This window comes from Ornithorhynchus anatinus, chromosome X2 (genome assembly GCF_004115215.2).
Source record: "Ornithorhynchus anatinus isolate Pmale09 chromosome X2, mOrnAna1.pri.v4, whole genome shotgun sequence".
NCBI classification, from domain to species: domain Eukaryota; kingdom Metazoa; phylum Chordata; class Mammalia; order Monotremata; family Ornithorhynchidae; genus Ornithorhynchus; species Ornithorhynchus anatinus.
The window spans coordinates 6,756,027-6,773,620 of NC_041750.1; the positions used below are offsets into that span (position 1 = coordinate 6,756,027).

The following is a 17,594-nucleotide window of genomic DNA, read 5'->3' on the forward strand; positions in this document are numbered from 1 at the left end:
GTGACCAGCCGATTACAGGGGAAGGATGGGGCAAAGAGGAGAGGCTTCTTTCCCAAGTGCTTCGTACAGTGCTCTGCACACAGCAAGCGCTCAGTACATATCAGTGACTGGAGGCGAGCAGTCCTTGCCAGTCCTCTGGTGAACTTCCACAGGTGGGAGCTGTGGAGGAGATGCTCACAGGAGCTGCTAAGCGAACTAGAGCAGGCTCTCTCCTCTGGGCACGAGTTAGAAACCCAAGTACCCAGAGCAGGATGGGACAGCTATTCCTGGACCTAAGTTTAAGATTCCACCTTGTAGCCATTGAAATCCTTAACCAAGTAAATACCGATCGTCCGTTTATAGCTGGAGACCTTCTACGTAAGCACCCCAGCGTGGGGAGGGGTGGACACAGCAGTTTTCCAACCTCCGTGGCCATCACCAGAGGCGCAAGATGAGCTGGGCAAACCCATGCCTCTTGGGGAGTTTCAAGTCTGGCTCAGAGGGTTGAAAGAAAAATTGGCAACCTTTGGGGTGCCCGAGTGGAGCCCCAGGAACATCCCTGCCCTGGCTGTAAAGTGCAGCGGGGGCAGGGGGGAATATAGGGCCCTTGAGTTTAGAACCTGAGTTTCCAACCTCAAAGGGTGACCAGAACAGTCATGGCGTCAAAGCTCGCCTCCTTCACCAAGAAGAGACAGGAAGGGGCTGGAACCGGTAGTACAGCAATGAGCCCCTGGCAGCAGGTAAGGGGTGAAGCTCTGCCCGGGGCCTCGGTGGACCTCTGGCACCGTCCCTGTGGGATGGAGAGTCCGGGCCCATCACAGTTGGTAGTGGTCTTCCTGCGAGACCAGTCCCTTTCACCTCTCGGTCCCCAGGTAGGGGTAGAATTCGGACAAGCCAAGACTAATGCCTAGAAGGCAGCGGGGCTAAAGTGCCCAGGCTCACCAAGTGAGCTGAGATTTCCCGGAGTGGAACTTGGTTGATGGCCACCGGAGCCCAACGGGTACATTTTGAAGAGTGGTGATTGTCTCGCTCCGGTAGTGTAAATGCTAAAGCTACACCCAAAAACCGACGCTTAACCTCTCTCTACTTTTTCAGCCGACAGCTCAGATAATTCCGATTTGGAAGACGACATCATTTTAACCCTGAATGAATGACATGATGCAGCACTGAAGAATTTCAGTTCCTTCAAAGGAGAGTATCGACTTCAAAACATCCCCCCCTTCCCAATGTTGTTAGAAACGCCCCTTTTCCAAGCAACTCTCACCCCCAAACTCTGAGGGGATTGGCTCGTCCAAGGGTCTCACTTGTGTCCACGGTTCTTCAGTAAAGTGACCACACCTCAGTTCTCTCTTGTGGCTTGTTTGTTTATTCGTTTGTTTGTTTTTCCTGACTGGGCAAATTTCTCTCCAAGGAAAAGCCCCACTTCTCTGGGGATGTTTGACAATATATTTTCTTTGTATAAAGTTCTTTCCTAAGGAACAAGAAATAGTTTTATACAAAACAAAAAAGGAAAAAAAAAACTCTTAAGTGTTTATAGGAAAGAGGGAATGAACATATATCATCAGCCAGGTATCTTGTTTTTCTTCCCTCCCCTCTCTCCATCCCTCTCCCCTCCCCCTTTTCAGTTGGAGAGGTCAAGAAATGAAATGGTTTTACGCAGATATTGAAAAGGAAAGTAATGGATTGAAAATATTTTATTAAGTTTTTAAAAAGTTGTGCCTCGTCTGTCAACGTTCTTTTCCTTGAGATAACCTGTTCGGGGAGGGGGAGGGGAATGGGGTGGGGGGGAAGGGGAGAGACCTGCTGTTTATCTACCCACTCTCAGGCCTTCCTGGGAAGGTGGCAGCAAGCCTGGCCTTTGTCACGGGGACTACTAGAGTCAAGGGGATCGTGCTATAACTTAAATTCTCTCCATTTTTCTTTGATTCCGTTTTTAAAAATATTTTCCCCCTCCTTTTATCCCCACTGTGGAAGTTACAAATCAAAAGGCCTTTTTCTTTAATGTAAAGTGTATTTATTTAAAAAAAAAAGTTCAAAATAAACTACAAGTTTGTTTGTAGCCTTTCCGTGTTCTGTTTAACAGGAGGGTGGGAAGGGGAAGAGGCAACACCTTGCTCTCTCAGACGCTGTATTCGTCAGCACGCAGCAGGCAAATAGTTAGTGGAGGCGAACGCGTCCACATAAAGAATGTCCTCCGGGCTGGTTTGGTCCTGTTACCCATCTCCGCCCTGCAGTTTTAACCGAGGGTGGTGTATGGCTTGAGGACATTTGCCAGGGGCAGCTGTTAGTGTTGCCCGAGGGTGGTGAAGAAAAGATGGAACTGTTTGGTCAGACCCCCTATCAGAGCATAGTGGTTGGGGGTGGCGGGGGGAGAGTGCCTCTGCTCTGTGGAATTACTCCAGAGCTGGAGGGGTTGGTGGGGTGAGGCAAAAAAGTCTACAGCAAAGACTTCATCGTCCCCTAAAGGGGATGGCCACTCCCCAACCTGTATGACATGGCACAACCTGCTTTTTTGCTTTTTTTCTTCCCTCCGCCCCCGATTTACTCTACCCCCCGCAAGCTTCCATCGAATCACTGGAGGTGAGTCACTCTTCTCTACCTGGCGGCCGTGGGGGTTGCCACCTTCACATCACGCCCCGCCCCTCCGTGCCTGGCTTGTCGGCAGCGGCTGGAGCCTTCCGGCCCGGAAAAGGGTAATGCAAAGACACTGGCCCTGCTCCCGCCACTAGCTGTTGCACCTACTGAAGTTCAGGCCGTAGCAGTCGGGGTTGGGAGTGGGGGAGGAGAACGGGGAGTCATAGGCCGGGATAGGGGAAAGAGAATTAGAGTGTAACTTTTTACTCACCTAGAGGGCTCAGCCATCAGCTCAGGGCTGGTTCGGGAATGAACTTTATCTGCATGTAGGCCTATGGGAAAATATAGCCCATGATAAAGCCACTTTTTTTTTCTTTTTGAGGAATGTAATCTGGCAGCATGCCCTATCAAACGCGACGTTGTTGCAATAAGAAACCTGTCAGGGTCGATGGAAATAGCAACACTGGCTACAAGTCCGCTGAGCAGTCCTGACTTCTGGTTTAAAAGGTTACGGGAGAACACTCTGTCTACGCCCCCACAGCCAAGACCTGAGATTTTTCCTCAGTCTCTAACTCTTTTAAACCCATTCCCACTCTGCCCTGCTAAAGGACCTATATCTCCCTCCCCCCGCCCCCCCCCCCCCCCCCCACTACTGCCCTTCTCCCAAACCCCAAGAATCTCGATCCTATTTTGTCTACATTTGCTCTCACCCACCTTCCTGTGACCTCTTCTAGTTTGGTGTCCATATGAGGCAAAGAGCCTATTACCGCATCGATGAAGTTTTTTCTACCCTACACTGGGCAGGCTAAAGAAATGAAGAGAGGTTAGGTAATCATGAAAGGGCAGGGTTGGAGGAGTGTACCAATCATCTCCTGTTTTAACCCCATCCAGAAAAACTATTCCAAGGGGGAAAAAAAAAGTAGAAAAGTCTATAATTTGAGGCCAGGAGACCGTGTTACCACAAATATTCCAGTCTAAATGCCCTAGGTCTAAACAAGCCAGGATCCAGTTCTGTAACAATCGGCTCCCTCCCGGCTCCTAGGTCAGGTGTGGGCTCTCTCTTGACTAGGTGGCATATTTTAAGAGTGACCCGAACAAGTCTCGTCAACAGTAAAAGATTCATACTTTCAAAGAGTTGAAATGTTTGTTACCTTGACCCGTGGAAGTAACGCTCCCTGAACCATCCCAGGAGCCGTTGGCTGATGTAGAGTAGAACTCAGGAAACCCGGCTCCCCCAGGGAATGGAGTGACCGTCACTAGGGAAGTCAAGTTCTGGTTTTATGGTTAATTTAGCAACGACTGTTAGCTCCGCACAGGAAATCAATCGCACCAAGAAACTAGAGAAATGCACTTGTGCCTCTTCCTCCTTTCACTTGGTCCTCCCCTCTGGTTCTGGCTACTGCTGCTTTCCCTGCAGGGCGAGTCAGGAAAAGAACGAGCAGCAGGCGCAGTAGAGTGGGCAGGGAAAATGAGACAAGTGACACGGAGTTTTAGAACTGCTCCACCCCACGTTCCCTGGGCAAGTGCCCCCGGCCTTCCTATTGCTTTCCAAGTGTACCACATGTGAGCCTCTGCGTGATGGTCCAAGATGGGAGCCATTCAGAAAAAGGTAACTACTTGGCAGTAACTCAGCACTGATGGAGCAGCTCTCCCCTTACATTGCAATTTTCCTCTACACAACAAGACCGGAACGGTGTTCTGGTGTTGATTGGTAGAGCCAGCCGCTTCTACGAGAAGCACGAAAAGTTTGCTATTAGGTGGAAGGGGAGGCTTGGATCGCCCTGTCCTGTTTACCCAGCGGTTGTTTCAGTTTCTCGACAGCTCACCACTCGCCAGGGGCTCCCGATCCCGGGAAACCCGTGACCAGTAATGGATTCAAAACCGCGGCCCGGCGGTAATACCAGGCCAGGGAGTGTGGGACAAGCTACTTTGAGAAGCCTCAGAGGCCTCAGGCGCCTCTGGCAGTCAAAAAACCTTACGTCGGTTTACGAGAGCCGTGACGGGTAATGTACTCTAAGGGCCCTCCGAACGCTTTCCCTCGGACCCTGTTCAATTCACCATCGTTGGGTTAAACCACTCAGTTCTGCCTTTCAGGCCGCTACCTGGGCATCCCACCCGGCCACTGGAACAAGAGCAATCACAACCACCTAGAATGGGCACTAAGCGGTATTCCCCAAGGCGTGTTACGCCGGCCGGCTCGTCCCCGTTAAGACAGTACCAGACGAAGGAAGGATACAGATAGGCGACTGTGTGCCTTGGGAGGAAGACAGTCGTAACAGCTGTTCACCGGGCTGTGCGCCGAAGTTGGAAGTCCAGAGAGGCTAGTTCTCATGGCGACCTGAGGCTAGCAGAAAGTACTTAATAACCAGAGGGCGATTCTTCTAGCCTGTGTCATTTTTGTCCCCTTAGGGACTCGGTGAGGTTCAGTCGGCTTCTCTCCCATAAAACAAGGTCACTTTTCAAGTCCCCTTACTTGGATTTTTTTAACCGTTATCACCGGAGAGGATATGCCTTAAAGCACCATCTTTGGAATATACATGTTTTGGTGCCGTGAGAGATGGATTAAATCTTTGTTCTTGACTATCTTGCCTGTTCCTTCCCGGGTTGGGCCAGTTTTGTCCGCGGTTGAAATACCCACACTCCTGAGGCTTTACCTACTGCTCCTTTCTTTAAGGGCTCTGGGTTGGTTCTCTGAGGCTTCGGCCCACTCGCTGTCACTACCCAATGCCTAAAAGAGAGCCAAATGGGTTCAAACTTCAGAATGCAGGTGGAAAGCTTCTGTGCTTTGTTTCCAATCTATACCTTGCAGCCCATAGCAGTCACACGTTAGAGGAGCTTAAAGCAGTAAGCTTTCAAATTCCATCTGCTTAGAGGGGGGAAATTGCAGCTATCTGAGGCGGGGAGAGGGTGTCCGTGCTCAGAGAGGAGGTAATTCTCAATTCTGTTCCATTCCACATCTCCTGTTAAAAGACATCTCCAGTCTATAAAACCAAATTCTAAGTGTCAAGATTGAGATTTTGCACTTTGGATCTCTGAGCAAATACTAGAATTCATCAGCAACTGCCTTCACCTGCCACCACCAGGCGGGCAGTCAGTAAGTGCACAGGTGTCTACCCCCCCCCCCGGACCCGAGGAGATTAAATCAACAGTTCGACAGGCAGTCCCCTCCAACACACACAGTAAACTCACAGAAAACAAGCGACCTCAAGATGCTATTCCACCAGGATCCCTGAGCTCAGATGGCTGGCCCCGCTATACGGGTCATCTCTGGGGAGAACACAACACAACGTATCAACAGGGGCACGGGCAGCAGCCTCAAGACACCGCTTCTCGAACTAGGTGAGGCTGGAGAGGTTTGAGCAGGTTGTAGATCAGTGGCTCTGCAGCACAATTCCGCGCCGCCCCCACCCCCGAACACCCCGCAGCCAGACCCCGGGGCCTTTTTATGGTAGTTGTTAAGCAGTTACTATGTGTCAAGCACTCTTCTAAGCACTGGGGTAGATACAAGCTGCTCAAGCCGGACACGGTCCCTGTCCCACACGGGGCTCACAGTCTACATCGGGGGAAGAAAGGGTATCGAATCGCCATTCCGCGGTTGAGGAAACCGAGGGAGAGAGGACAGGTGACTTGCCTAAGGTCACACAGGAGGCGAGTGGCGGAGCTGGAATTGAAGTCCAGTCCTGCGAGTCAAAGGACCTGTGTTCTCGACACGGTCCCTGTCCCACACGGGGCTCACAGTCTACATCGGGGGAAGAACGGGTATCGAATCGCCATTCCGCGGTTGAGGAAACGGAGGGAGAGAGGACAGGTGACTTGCCTAAGGTCACACAGGAGGCGAGTGGCGGAGCTGGAATTGAAGTCCAGGCCTGCGAGTCAGAGGACCTGTGTTCTCTCCACTAGGCCCCGCTGCTTCCCTTTGATTTCTCATTCCTCACTTCGTTCGCTGCCCGACCCTCCCTTTTAAGTGTCTCTGCTCCCCAAGGCCCACCGGGCGACTGCGACCTGCCGTGCTTTCCAAGGCGGGGGCTGTACCAAGGGAGAAAAAGACTGAGGATCACTGGCCAGGGTGCCCCTCGCCAGTTGACGCAGGTAACGGCAGAGTCCCGAACTTTCCTACGGTGGATCGGTCACCGCTCCTCTCCAGCCGGGACTGTCCCCAGCTGAGCTTAGGGAAACGACATGGCTTAAAAAAAAAAGGTCCTCGGACTAAGCGTTTGGTAGACGGCCGTGATGCGTCTCACACACACACACACACACGCGCGCGCATCCACACACGCCCGACTCCTTAAAGCGAATAAGGCCTTCCTCCGCAGCAGCAGAACACCCACCTCCTTTGAATACATTCTAACATCAACGACTAAAACCAGCGAAACCAGGAACTCGTACTTTCAAGAGTCTTACGACACTAGCTCACGGACTAAGGAGAGCGCGTCGCGTTCATGATCTCGGTGGTCAGGGTCTGGGCTGCGATTTGGAACGGAGGCAGGTTAGGCCAACACCGGTGTTGAAGTTGGGCAGTCAGAGGTGGGGGGGGGGGGGGGGGGGGCGCGTGCGGAGAGGAGAAGAGAACGCGAGCCTACGAAGAAAACCTCTCGCTGGAGTTTTCACCTTCCGGGATCTCCAGGGGATCCTCTGTGCAGAAACCCGGTCGGTGCGTAAGAGTAAAAATTCATCCGTGGACAAGGCTTTACTGACATCTTTCCATACAGTTAGTGAAAAATTAAAAACAGCATCCCAGTGGAGAGTGTCATGTACATTAAAAATTTGAAAAAAAAAAAAAAAGAGCGAGGCAGATCCCTTCAATCGATCGTATTAACAGGATCCCCAAACCTACCGTTTTCGGGTGGAGGGTGGGGGGGAGGAGGGGTCTCCCCCCGCCCGCCCTCCGCCACCAAAACGAACAACAGCAAAAAGCCACAATAGGAAAGAAATCAACTTTTAAAAATAATTGCTTTTGTAACAAAGTGAAGGGGGAATCGTAAAAAGCTAGATTTGGGCTAGGCAGTGTCGCGGACTATCACTATCACCATGTGTTCGTCTTCTAACTTCCCCAGCGTCCTCAGAGCCGACTGGAGGTACTGGTGGGAGAATTCGCAGGGAGGGAAGGCATAGAGCATGCCCGTGCCGTCTCTGCCCTTGGCCCCTCCCACCGGCAGGCTGATCACTCCAGCGGCCTGCTTCTGTTTCAAGTATGAGACCAGATTCCTGAGAAGCCGCCGCTGCAGACCCGGCTCCGCCGGGGAGGCCCCGTCGCCTCCCGACCCTCCTCCGGCGGAGGCCTGGGTGGCCAGGAGCACCACGCAGCCGTTGGGACTCCCTCGTCTGATACGCCGCGTTACCTCATCCAGCTTGGGCTGGTCGAGCCGGAGCCGCTGGGCGATCTTGAGCTGGGCGAGCTCGCCGCCGGAGGCGGGGTCTCTGAGGAGGCCGCTGACGACGTCCAGCTCGCCCTCCAGGATGTGCATAGTAGTAGGGAAGCAGCTGTTCTTCAGGACCAGGAGCCCGCTCCAGCCCAGCTGCAGCGTCCGGGCAAACTCAGAGAGGCTCCTGAGCTTTCCGGTCTGGGCTCGCGGCTCGTCGGGGGGTCTCGGCTCCGTCTCGCCGGCCCGGCCGTCGCGTTCGCCCTCTCTCTTCTTCCCCCGGGGAGGCTCCGGGCTTTCCCGGCCGGCCCTCCGCTCGGCAGCGTGCCGGTCGTCGGGGAGGGAGCCGCCCTGCTCCTCGTCGGCCCCGGCCCGGCCGGGGGCGCGATGCTCTCTGCGCGGCCTCTCGGGGCTGCGCTCCGAGGGCGGCCCGCCGGCCTTGGGCCCGGCCCGCTCCTCGTGCGGCGAGCGGGGGGCCCGCCCGCGGTCGCCGGAGGGGCTCCGGCGCTTCCGTCTCTCCTCCCGGGCCCTGGCGGGGCCGCGGTCCCCGGCGCCGCCCCAGCGGTCCCCGCTGCGGCTGCGCGTCGAGCGGCCGTGGCCCTCCGGGGCGTTGCGGCGCTCCGGGGTCCTGGCAGGGCCGGCCCGGTCCCCCTCCCCGAAGCCCCGCTCCCTATCCGAGTACAGGAGGTGGGGGGGCGTCCTGTCCCGCACCCTCAAGTCGGCCTCCGGGCCGCGGTGCCTGGCGTATCCGTCGGGGAGCACGTCGTAGCGCGGCGGGAGGGGTGGGGGCTGGTACTGCGGCGGCGGGGGGCGGCTCTCCTCGGCTTTGGCGAAATCCACGCGGAGCCGCCGGTCGGCCCCCCCCAGGGGAAAGCCGCGCATCTGGGCGCAGGCGGCCTGAGCGGCGTCCAGGCTCTCGTACTGGATGTAGGCGAAGCTGTCCCCCTTGGCGTAGTCGATCGTCCTGATGCTCCCGAAGCGGTCGAACTCCCGGGCCAGGGCGGCCAGCGAGGCGTTGGGCCCCAGCCCTCCCACCCAGAGGCGGGTGGTGGGCTCGGCCTTGCCGTAGCCGATCTTGATGGGGTTGCGGCCCACCACCCGGCCGGACATGGCCACCTTGGCCCGGTGGGCCATGTCCAGGTTCTGAAACTTGAGGAAGGCGTAGGCGCCCCCCTGGCCCCGGGCCGGCCTTTTGATGACCACCTCCTCGATGACGCCGTACTTCTCGAACGCCCGGCGCAGCTCGGCCTCCGACACGCCGTGGTCCAGGTTGCCGACGAACAGGTTGCGCGTGGCCCGCCGATCGTCCTCGGGCATCAGCTCCTCCTCGCAGAGGGCGGGGTGGCCGTAGGGGCGGGCTCGCTCCTCATACAGCCCGTAGTAGTCCAGGGCCCGCTCCCGGGCCAGGCCGGCCGCCGCCGCCGCCGCGGCGTCCAGGGCGAAGGCCGCTGCGTGCCGGGCCCGGGGCTCGCGCGGCGGCGGCCCGGCCGCCGGGGACAGGGAACGGCGGCGGTAGGGGTAGCCGGCCGGGGGGGGCAAGTAGCCCAGGGGATCGGGCGGAACGGGGGCCAGCAGGGCGGCGGCGCCGCCGCTCCTCCGCCCGCCGCCCCGCAGGTAGACGGGCTCCACCTTGAGCGGCCGGTCGTAGAGCAGCAGCTGGCGGGCCCGGGCGTGATGCCGGGCGTCTCGGGCATCCCGAGGGTGACGGAAGTTCACGTAGGCCACCCGGCCCAGCTCGGGCGTGTGGGACAACCGCAGGCTGATCTCCCCGAACCGCTTGAACTGGTGGAAGAGCCGGTCCTCGAGGTGTTCGGCGGGCAGCGCGGGGCTCAGGCTGCTGACCAGGAGCGTCTTGTACTCGGGAAGGGGCGGCGCGTGGAGGAGGGGCGGCGGGGCCGGGGGGCAAGGCGGCGGGGGCGGCGGCAGCGGCAGCGGCAGCAGCGGCGAAACCCGGGGCGGGGAGGAGGCGGCGGCGGCCGACGACGACGACGACGAAGACGACGACGACGACGACGACGACGACGACGACGACGAAGACGACGACGACGAAGACGGGGCGGCGGCCACCGGGTCCTCGCCTTTGGTCCGGAGCGCCCCGGCGCGCCCCCCGCCGCCGCCCACGGCCCGCTGGCCGGCGTCCCCGGAGGCGCGACCCTGGCGCTGGCCGCCGCGGCCCTTGTCGCGGGCCGGGGGCGGGCCGGGCGAGCTCCTATGCGCGGCCCGCCGGCCGGCCCCGCCGCCCCGGCCCCCGGCCTCCGGTTCCCGCGCCCGCTTGGCCGACGAGGCCGCGGCGCCCCGGCCCGCCGCGGCGGTCGAGGCCCGCTCGTTCTGCCGCTTCATGGCGGGGGCGGCGGCGGCGGCGGCAGCGCCCCCGGGGCCGCCATCTTAGACAAAAGGACCGAAGGCGGCGGGCGAGAGCAGGCGGGGGAACGGGCCGGCGGCAAAGGGAGAGAGGCCGCGGGGGACGGGCGGGACGGGCCGGCACGTCATCGGCCGGCGCCCGCCCACCCCCCCCCCGGAAGTGGCTCTGCCGCTCCACGTGACCGAGGTGACTCGGGCGCCGGCGCCGAGCCCCCGCCACGTCACGGGACCGAGCGTCCGCGCGCGCGCGCCCGCCCGCCCCACCCACTCGACCCCCCAGCCTCTGGCGCCATCTCGCGGCCCGACCGGGGAACCGCAACACCCCAACCCCGCCGAACGAATCTTTGCGCTCTTCTCCCAGCCGCGCTTTGCCGTTCGTTCCGCCCTTCGTTCACTCGCCTCTACCGAGCCCGTACTGTGTGCTCGGGAAAGAGCGACGCAACAGTAAGCGGTGACGGCCCACGCTGCCTCCGCGCGGCGGCAGATCATTCTGAGCTTTCCATTCATTCCTTCGATCGCATTTCAGCGCTTACCGTGTGCGCGTCCCCGCGCGTCCCCCGCAGCGGTCAACAGTGACACTCCCTGCCCGTTGCCGTCCCCACAGAGTGGCAGGTCGTTCGAAACCTTCGATTCATTCACTCAGTGGTATTTATCGAGCGCTTGCTGTGCGCAGAGCGCTCTACTAAGCGCTTGGGAGAGTACACCATTCATTCAATAGTATTTATTGAGCGCTTACTATGTGCAGAGCACTGGACTAAGCGCTCGGAATGGACAAATCGGGAACAGATAGAGACGGTCCCTGCCGTTTGACGGGCTCACGGTCTAATCGGGGGAGACGGACAGACAAGAACAATAGCAATAAATAGACGGGAAGACAGCTATCAATAGAAATGAACGAATTACAGATATGGACGTAAGCGCTCTAGGGCCGGGAGAGGGGATGACTAAAGGGAGCGGGTCCACCTGGCCATCCCTGGCAACTAATTCATTCCATAGTATTTATTGAGCGCTTACTATGTGCAGAGCACTGTACTAAGCGCTTGGAATGTACAAATCGGCAACAGATAGACAGTCCCTGCCCATTGACGGGTTTACAGTCTAATCGGTGGCACTCACCAGCCCCTCAATCTCGCATCTCCTCTTGCTTCCGAAACATCTCCACCCGGATGTCCCACTGATACCTTTTAAACATGGCCGAGACAGAACTTCTCAACTTCCCCCCAAACCCCTCACTTTTCAAACTTCCCCACCGTACGTGATAAGGCTCTTCCCGTCCCGGCAGCTCTTAGTATTCCTGTCGATTCCTCCCTTGCCTTTTACCTCTCATAGTAAATCTGTTGCTAAACTTCTCACTCTAGGCTTCGAGGCTGTCCATCACCTTGCCCCCTCCTACCTCTCCTCCCTTCTCTCTTTCTACCGCCCACCCCGCACGCTCGGCTCCTCTACCGCCCACCTCCTCACCGTCCCCCGTTCTCGCCTAACCCGCCGTCGATCCCTGGGCCACGTCCTCCCGCTGTCCTGGAATGCCATCTCTCCTCACCTCCGCCAAACTAACTCTCTTCCCCTCTTCAAAGCCCTACTTACAGCTCACCTCCTCCAAGAGGCCTTCCCAGACTGAGCTTCCCCTTTTCCCTCTGCTCCCCCTCTACCCCCCTTCACCTCCCCTCAGCACTGTGCTCGACCGCTCAATTGTATATATTTTCATTACCCTATTTATTTTGTTAATGAGATGTACATCACTTTGATTCTATTTATTGCTATTGTTTTAATGAGATGTTCATCCCCTTGATTCTATTTATTGCTATTGTTTTTGTCTGTCTCCCCCAGTTAGACTGTAAGCCCGTCAATGGGCAGGGACTGTCTCTATCTGTTACCGATTTGTACATTTCAAGCGCTTAGTACAGTGCTCTGCACATAGTAAGCGCTCAATAAATACTATTGAATGAATGAAATCCCACCGATTTTTCCTCCAGGATATTTTCTCGACTCACCCCTTCCTCTCCGTCCTTATAGCCAGCACCCCAATTCGAGCTCTCGTCATCTCTCGACTAGACTGCCTTCCTTGCCTCCGGCACCTCCCCTCTTCAGTCTACACTAAACTCTGCAGCCTGGATCGTCTTCCTACAGTGTCATTCAGCACTCCTCCAAAACCTCCAAAGGCGACCCGTGTTCCCCTGTGTCAAGTAGAAACTCTCCTGGCTTCAGGGCTTTTGCCCAGTTCTCTCCATCCTACACATCTGCTTTCTTTCACAAACTACTCTCCAGATGGCAATCGTTACTCCAAAGTTTGCCTGCTCACTGTCCTTCGATCTCCACTCTTCTGTATCCAATCTCTACCTTCTCAGCTTTCCTCCTGTCTGGATTTCTCCCTTCCTCCGTATCCACAGCTCTACCCATCTTTCAAAGCTCTTTCGAAACCTTCTCCTAGAAGCTTTCCCCAATTATTTTCCACCCTGTCCGGTCATGTCATCCCAACAATCGCTCTTAGCATTTGCTAGGAGTGCCATCTGTGTGTTCATTCACTCATTTATTCACCTTTCCCTACCCTTGCTAATTATTCTTTGTTCTCACTCACGCCTCCACTACTTGTCAATAACTCATCTGCCTGTCTCCTCCCTCCTTCAGAAGCTCCCAAGGCCAGGGACCATGTCTTCTACTTCTATTGTGGTTAGTACTGTGCAAGGTAAAAAAAATACCATCCCTTACCTACACTGTGAGCCCCATGTGGGGCAGGGACTGTGTCCGACGTGATTTAAAGTGGATCTTCCCCAGCACTTAGAACAGTGCTTGCCACACATTAGACACTTAATACAATAAATGCAAATATGATAAACTGATTGGCTGTCTTTCCTCAAGATAGAATTTCCAGGCCCAGCACCCACAGTTGTGTCTGTCCCCTCACCCTAACTATCCCTATTAATGGTATTACCTTCCTGCCCGACCATATCCTGGAGTCACCTTTTCCACCTCAACAAGAGAAACAGCACGGCCTTGTGGAAACAGCAGGGACTGGGGAGTCAGAGGACCTGGATTCTAATCCTGACTCTGCCACTTACCTGCTGTGAGACCTTGGCTGAGTCAGTTAACTTTTGTGTGTCAGTTCTCCTCTTCTGCCTCCTACTTACCTACTGTGAGCCCCATGCGAGATAGGGACTGTGTCCAACCTAATTAACTTGTATCTACTCCAGCACTTAGAACTGTGTTTGACACATAGTAAGTGCTTAAATACCATAACCGCCACCCCCCCCCCCCCGGCCACACACACACCCTCAAATCCTACTGATTGGTCACCAAATCTTTTCCTCTTATTCCCACAGCACCTGCCCCAATCCCAGGCCCTAAATACCTCACATAAAGACCTTTGCAACAACCTCCTTGCTTCTAACTGTAAACAGCAAGGATTGTTTATGGCAAGTGTTGCCCTGATCACATCACTTCCCTGTGCTTAAAAACCTCAAGGGAGTCCAAATCAAAATTCCTCACTCTAGGCCTCAAGGTTCTCTTCCTCTCTCCCAAGGTTCTCTTCCTCTCTTGGAGAAGCAGCGTGGCTCAGTGGAAAGAGCACGGGCTTTGGAGTCAGGGCTCATGAGTTCGAATCCCAGCTCTGCCACTTGTCGGCTGTGTGACTGTGGGCAAGTCACTTAACTTCTCTGGGCCTCAGTTCCCTCATCTGTAAAATGGGGATTAAGACTGTGAGCCCCACGTGGGACAACCTGATTCCCCTATGTCTCCCCCAGCGCTTAGAACAGTGCTCGGCACATAGTAAGCGCTTAACAAATACCAACATTATTCCCAACCTATATAATAATAATAATAATAATAATGGTATGTTAAGCACTTACTATGTGTCAAGCACTGCACTAAGCGCTGGGGTAGATAGAAGATAATCGGGTCGGACACAGGACCTGTTCCACTTTGGGCTCGCAGTCTATGAAGGAGGGATAAAAGGTATTGAGTCCCTATTTTACAGATGGGGAAACTGAGGCTCAGAAGTTAAGTGACTTGCCTAGGGTCACACAGCGAGTAAGCGATAGAGCTGGGATTAGAACCCGGGTCCTCTGACTCCCAGGCCCACGCTGTTCCCTATATCCTCCCATCACCCTCAACAAGCCCACAGACACTCTGTTCCAATCATTTTTACCTGCTTGCCAACTTTCCTACCAAAATCGGAATGCCCTCCCACTTCCAATTCACCCCCTTCCTCATCTTTAAAACTCTGCTGACATCTGCAAGACCTCATCACCATTAGATGACACTCCTTGAGGGCAGGAATCACGTCTACTTACCCTTCTGCCCAAGGAAGACACTCAAATGCTATTGACCCACCTGAGCATTCTCAGCATTCCAGCTACCACCCCCTCCTTTAGCCTTTTTTTTTTTTCCATGATATTATATTAAGGTTTACTCTGTGTCAAGCACCGTTTTAAGCGCTGGGGAAGTTACAAGATAATCAAGTTGGGCACAGTTTTTGTCCCAAATAGCGCTCATAGTCTTAATCCTCATTTTACAGATGAGGTAACCGGCACAGAGAAGTGAAGTGCCTTACACCCAAGGTCACACAGCAGACAAGTGTATACATTTGGAATAAGTAGTTTATGTTTGTTGCTTGTCTTTTGACTTTCTTTTATGTTCCTCATTTGTAATTTGCCTTCTTATAGGGTATATATTTGCAGCATAGCCTAGTGGAAAAAAGCAAGGGCCTGGGAGTCAGAGAACCTAGGTTCTAATCCTGGCTCCGCCACTTGCCTGCTGTATGCCTTTGGGCTAGCCTCTTAATTTCTTTATCTCAGTTTTCTCATCTGTAAAATGGAGATTGAATACCTGTTCTTCCTCCTACTTAGACCGTGAGCCCCATGTGGGACAGGGACTGTGTCCGGCCCGATTATCGTGTATCTACCTTAGCGCTTAGTACAGGGCTTGACACATTGTAAGCACTAAATACCACATTTACAACTTCTTGAAGGTAGGGGCCCTGGATCTGTTGGAAATCTTTCTCCTAATAATACTAATGATGGTATTTGTTAAGCGCTTACTATGTGCAAAGCACTGTTCTAAGCGCTGGGGGGGATACAAGGTAATCAGGTTGCCCCACGTCCTCCTAGCCTGCCCCACTTCTGCCCAGCCCAAGCAGAGCCCTGATTCGAGAAGCAGCGTGGCTTAGTGGCAAGAGCACGGGCTTGGGAGTCAGAGGTCATGGGTTCTAATCCCAACTCCACCACTTTATCAACTGTGTGACTTAATACCACTGATCACTTTAGACCGTGAGCCCAATGTGGGTAAGGGACTATGTCTAACCTGATTTTGTATTTACCCTAGTGCTTGTCACGTAGTAAGCTCCTAATAAATACAGTAAATGCAAATGACATTCCAAGTTCAATCTGGATGGCACCCAAAGTGGATTCAGGCTGTAAGCTCGTCGTGGGCAGGGAATGTGTCTGTTCATGTGTATGGTACTCTTCCAAGCACTTAGTACAGTGCTTTGCACCCAGTAAGCGCTCAATAAATATGACTGAATGAATGCTGCATATGTAGTTTTATGACGGCACAGTTGCCCTCATGAATTGCTAATGGTAATTCAAGCTGCCCAGGGAAAACCACCAAGAGGATTTAGAAATGGACCTCATGGGTACTGTAGTATCTGGTTGTTTTTTTTCTGGGGGTGGGGTGGGGGTGTTAAATGGTGTTAAAGGGCTTACTTATCACATGCCAGGCACTATACAAAGCTCTGGGGTAGATTCAAGAAAATCAGGTTGAACAAGGTCCCTGTCCCACATGGGACTCACATTTTACAGATGAGGTAAGAGGCACGGAGAAGTTAAGTGACTTTCCCAAGGTCACACAGATACAAATGGCGGAGTCAGGATTAGAACTCAGGTCCTCTGACTCCCAGGCCCAGACTTTATCCACTAGGCCACGCTGCTTCTCATGCAGTTGCTGTGCAGGGTGCCCACACCTAGCTCGATAAAGGACAAGGCCCATGGAGTACCAGAGGGTCTCCAAACCCAGCCCAAACCACATCTCTCGCTCTGCATGGCTCTACTCAATACTATTTAATGACGAAGACTCGAGAGACTGGGGTGGGGGTGGGATGACGTCCGGCTTCCGGTTGGGGATGGCGTAAGTACTGAGCCAAACATCAAGGAGCCCTAGAGTTCAGTGCTTCCTTGCGGGGGGCCAGGGGAAGAAGAGAATAATTACCCAAAAAGAGTGAGGGGAGGGTTGTGTATTTGTTATATGCAGACTATGTGCCAAACTTTGTACTAAGCACTGGAGTAATAAGAAGTGCTTAACAAGTACCACAGTATGTGCCAAGCACTGTTCTAAGCGCTGGAGTAGATACAGGGTAATCAGGTTGTCCCACGTGGGGCACACACTTTTAATCTCCATTTTACAGATGAGGGAACGGAGGCGCAGAGAAGTTAAGTGACTCGCCCAAGGTCACCCAGCAGACAAGGTGGCGGAGGCGGGTTTAGAACCCACGGCCTCTGACTCCCAAGCCCGTGCTCTTTCCACTAAGCCATGCCGCTTTTCAAGATAATCAGGTCCCACATGGGGCTCAGTCTAAGTCGGAGAGGAAAATGAGGCACAGAGAAGTGAAGTGATTTGCCCAAGTCACACAGCAGAGAAGCGGCGGAGGGGGGATAGGAACCCAGGTCCTCTGACTCCCAGGCCCGGGCTCTTTCCACTAGGCCACGCCGCTTCTTACTAGAACTAGAATCGATTCCTACCTTGAGGGTCTCGGGCCCTGAGGTGTCAGGACTGAGTCACAGCCGTTGTTCCTGATGGGACTGCAACCTAACAAGAGAGTAACCTCTAGGATACACGGTAAGTCTAAGGGACGCCTCAGAGAGGCTCAATCAGAAAGGGATTGACCTAGTAAAATCAACATCTTAAACACTTGATATTCACCCCACCCTCAGTCCCACATAATTTATGAACATATCCTTATTCTTTGCCATTCTCCCTTTTCTGCAATATATTTTAATGTCTCCCCCCAACCAGACTAAGCTCCTCGTGGGCAAGGATTGTGTCTGCCAACTTTATTGTAGTGTACCCCCCCAAGCACTTAGTATAGTGCTCTGCAAACAGGAAGCACTCAAACAGTACAGTGTCTGGCACATAGTAAGTGCCTTAACAAGTGTCACGGAAAAAAATACCATCGACCGAACGCTTTCAACAGGTTGACCACCGCAAAGCCCAGGCGTGTTGTGTTGTGCTTTGGACACTTCTGTAGGCATAAAGATGATGACAACTTCATCCCCGACCCATATCTGTGGCCACCAACTACAAACAAGTAAAATAACATTACTAACCTCTTGT

General features: G+C 54.5%; 3 protein-coding genes across 16 annotated transcripts in view; 1 reads left to right on the forward strand and 2 right to left on the reverse strand.

Annotated features, from left to right (window-relative positions):
* Nucleotides 1–1,321, forward strand: part of DCAF1 (DDB1 and CUL4 associated factor 1) — a 78,961-nt gene extending 77,640 nt beyond the window's left edge. For all 8 annotated transcript variants that reach the window (XR_005659573.1, XM_029052613.1, XM_039910516.1 and 5 more), the window contains one exon: nt 1,075–1,321. Coding sequence is in view for 7 of the 8 variants with exons in the window: in XM_029052613.1 (XP_028908446.1) it covers nt 1,075–1,133 (59 nt within the window). In the remaining variant the exon portion in view is untranslated. The remainder of the gene's footprint in view (nt 1–1,074) is intronic.
* Nucleotide 1,322: 1 nt separating this feature from the next.
* Nucleotides 1,323–6,223, reverse strand: LOC103166504. 7 transcript variants are annotated; one of them, XM_039910520.1, is made up of 5 exons: nt 5,743–6,223; nt 4,790–4,897; nt 3,705–3,825; nt 2,825–2,885; nt 1,323–1,450 (listed from the first exon to the last, which is right to left on the reverse strand). In XM_039910520.1, the coding sequence occupies exons 2-5, from the start codon at nt 4,883–4,885 to the stop codon at nt 1,345–1,347; spliced, it is 384 nt and encodes a 127-aa protein (XP_039766454.1). In that variant the 5' UTR covers nt 4,886–4,897; nt 5,743–6,223; the 3' UTR covers nt 1,323–1,344. The 7 variants fall into 7 exon arrangements, 3 of the variants coding, with proteins under 3 accessions (XP_039766454.1, XP_039766453.1, XP_039766452.1); XM_039910519.1 differs by lacking the exon at nt 5,743–6,223 and adding an exon at nt 5,208–5,670; XR_005659577.1 differs by having other exon boundaries at nt 3,268–5,281.
* Nucleotides 6,224–7,221: 998 nt separating this feature from the next.
* On the reverse strand, nt 7,222–10,365 carry RBM15B (RNA binding motif protein 15B). The gene is made up of 2 exons (XM_039910573.1): nt 9,981–10,365; nt 7,222–9,812 (listed from the first exon to the last, which is right to left on the reverse strand). Exons 1-2 carry the CDS (start codon nt 10,251–10,253, stop codon nt 7,551–7,553), a joined length of 2,535 nt encoding a protein of 844 aa, XP_039766507.1. The 5' UTR covers nt 10,254–10,365; the 3' UTR covers nt 7,222–7,550.
* Between the last annotated feature and the right edge of the window lie 7,229 nt (nt 10,366–17,594).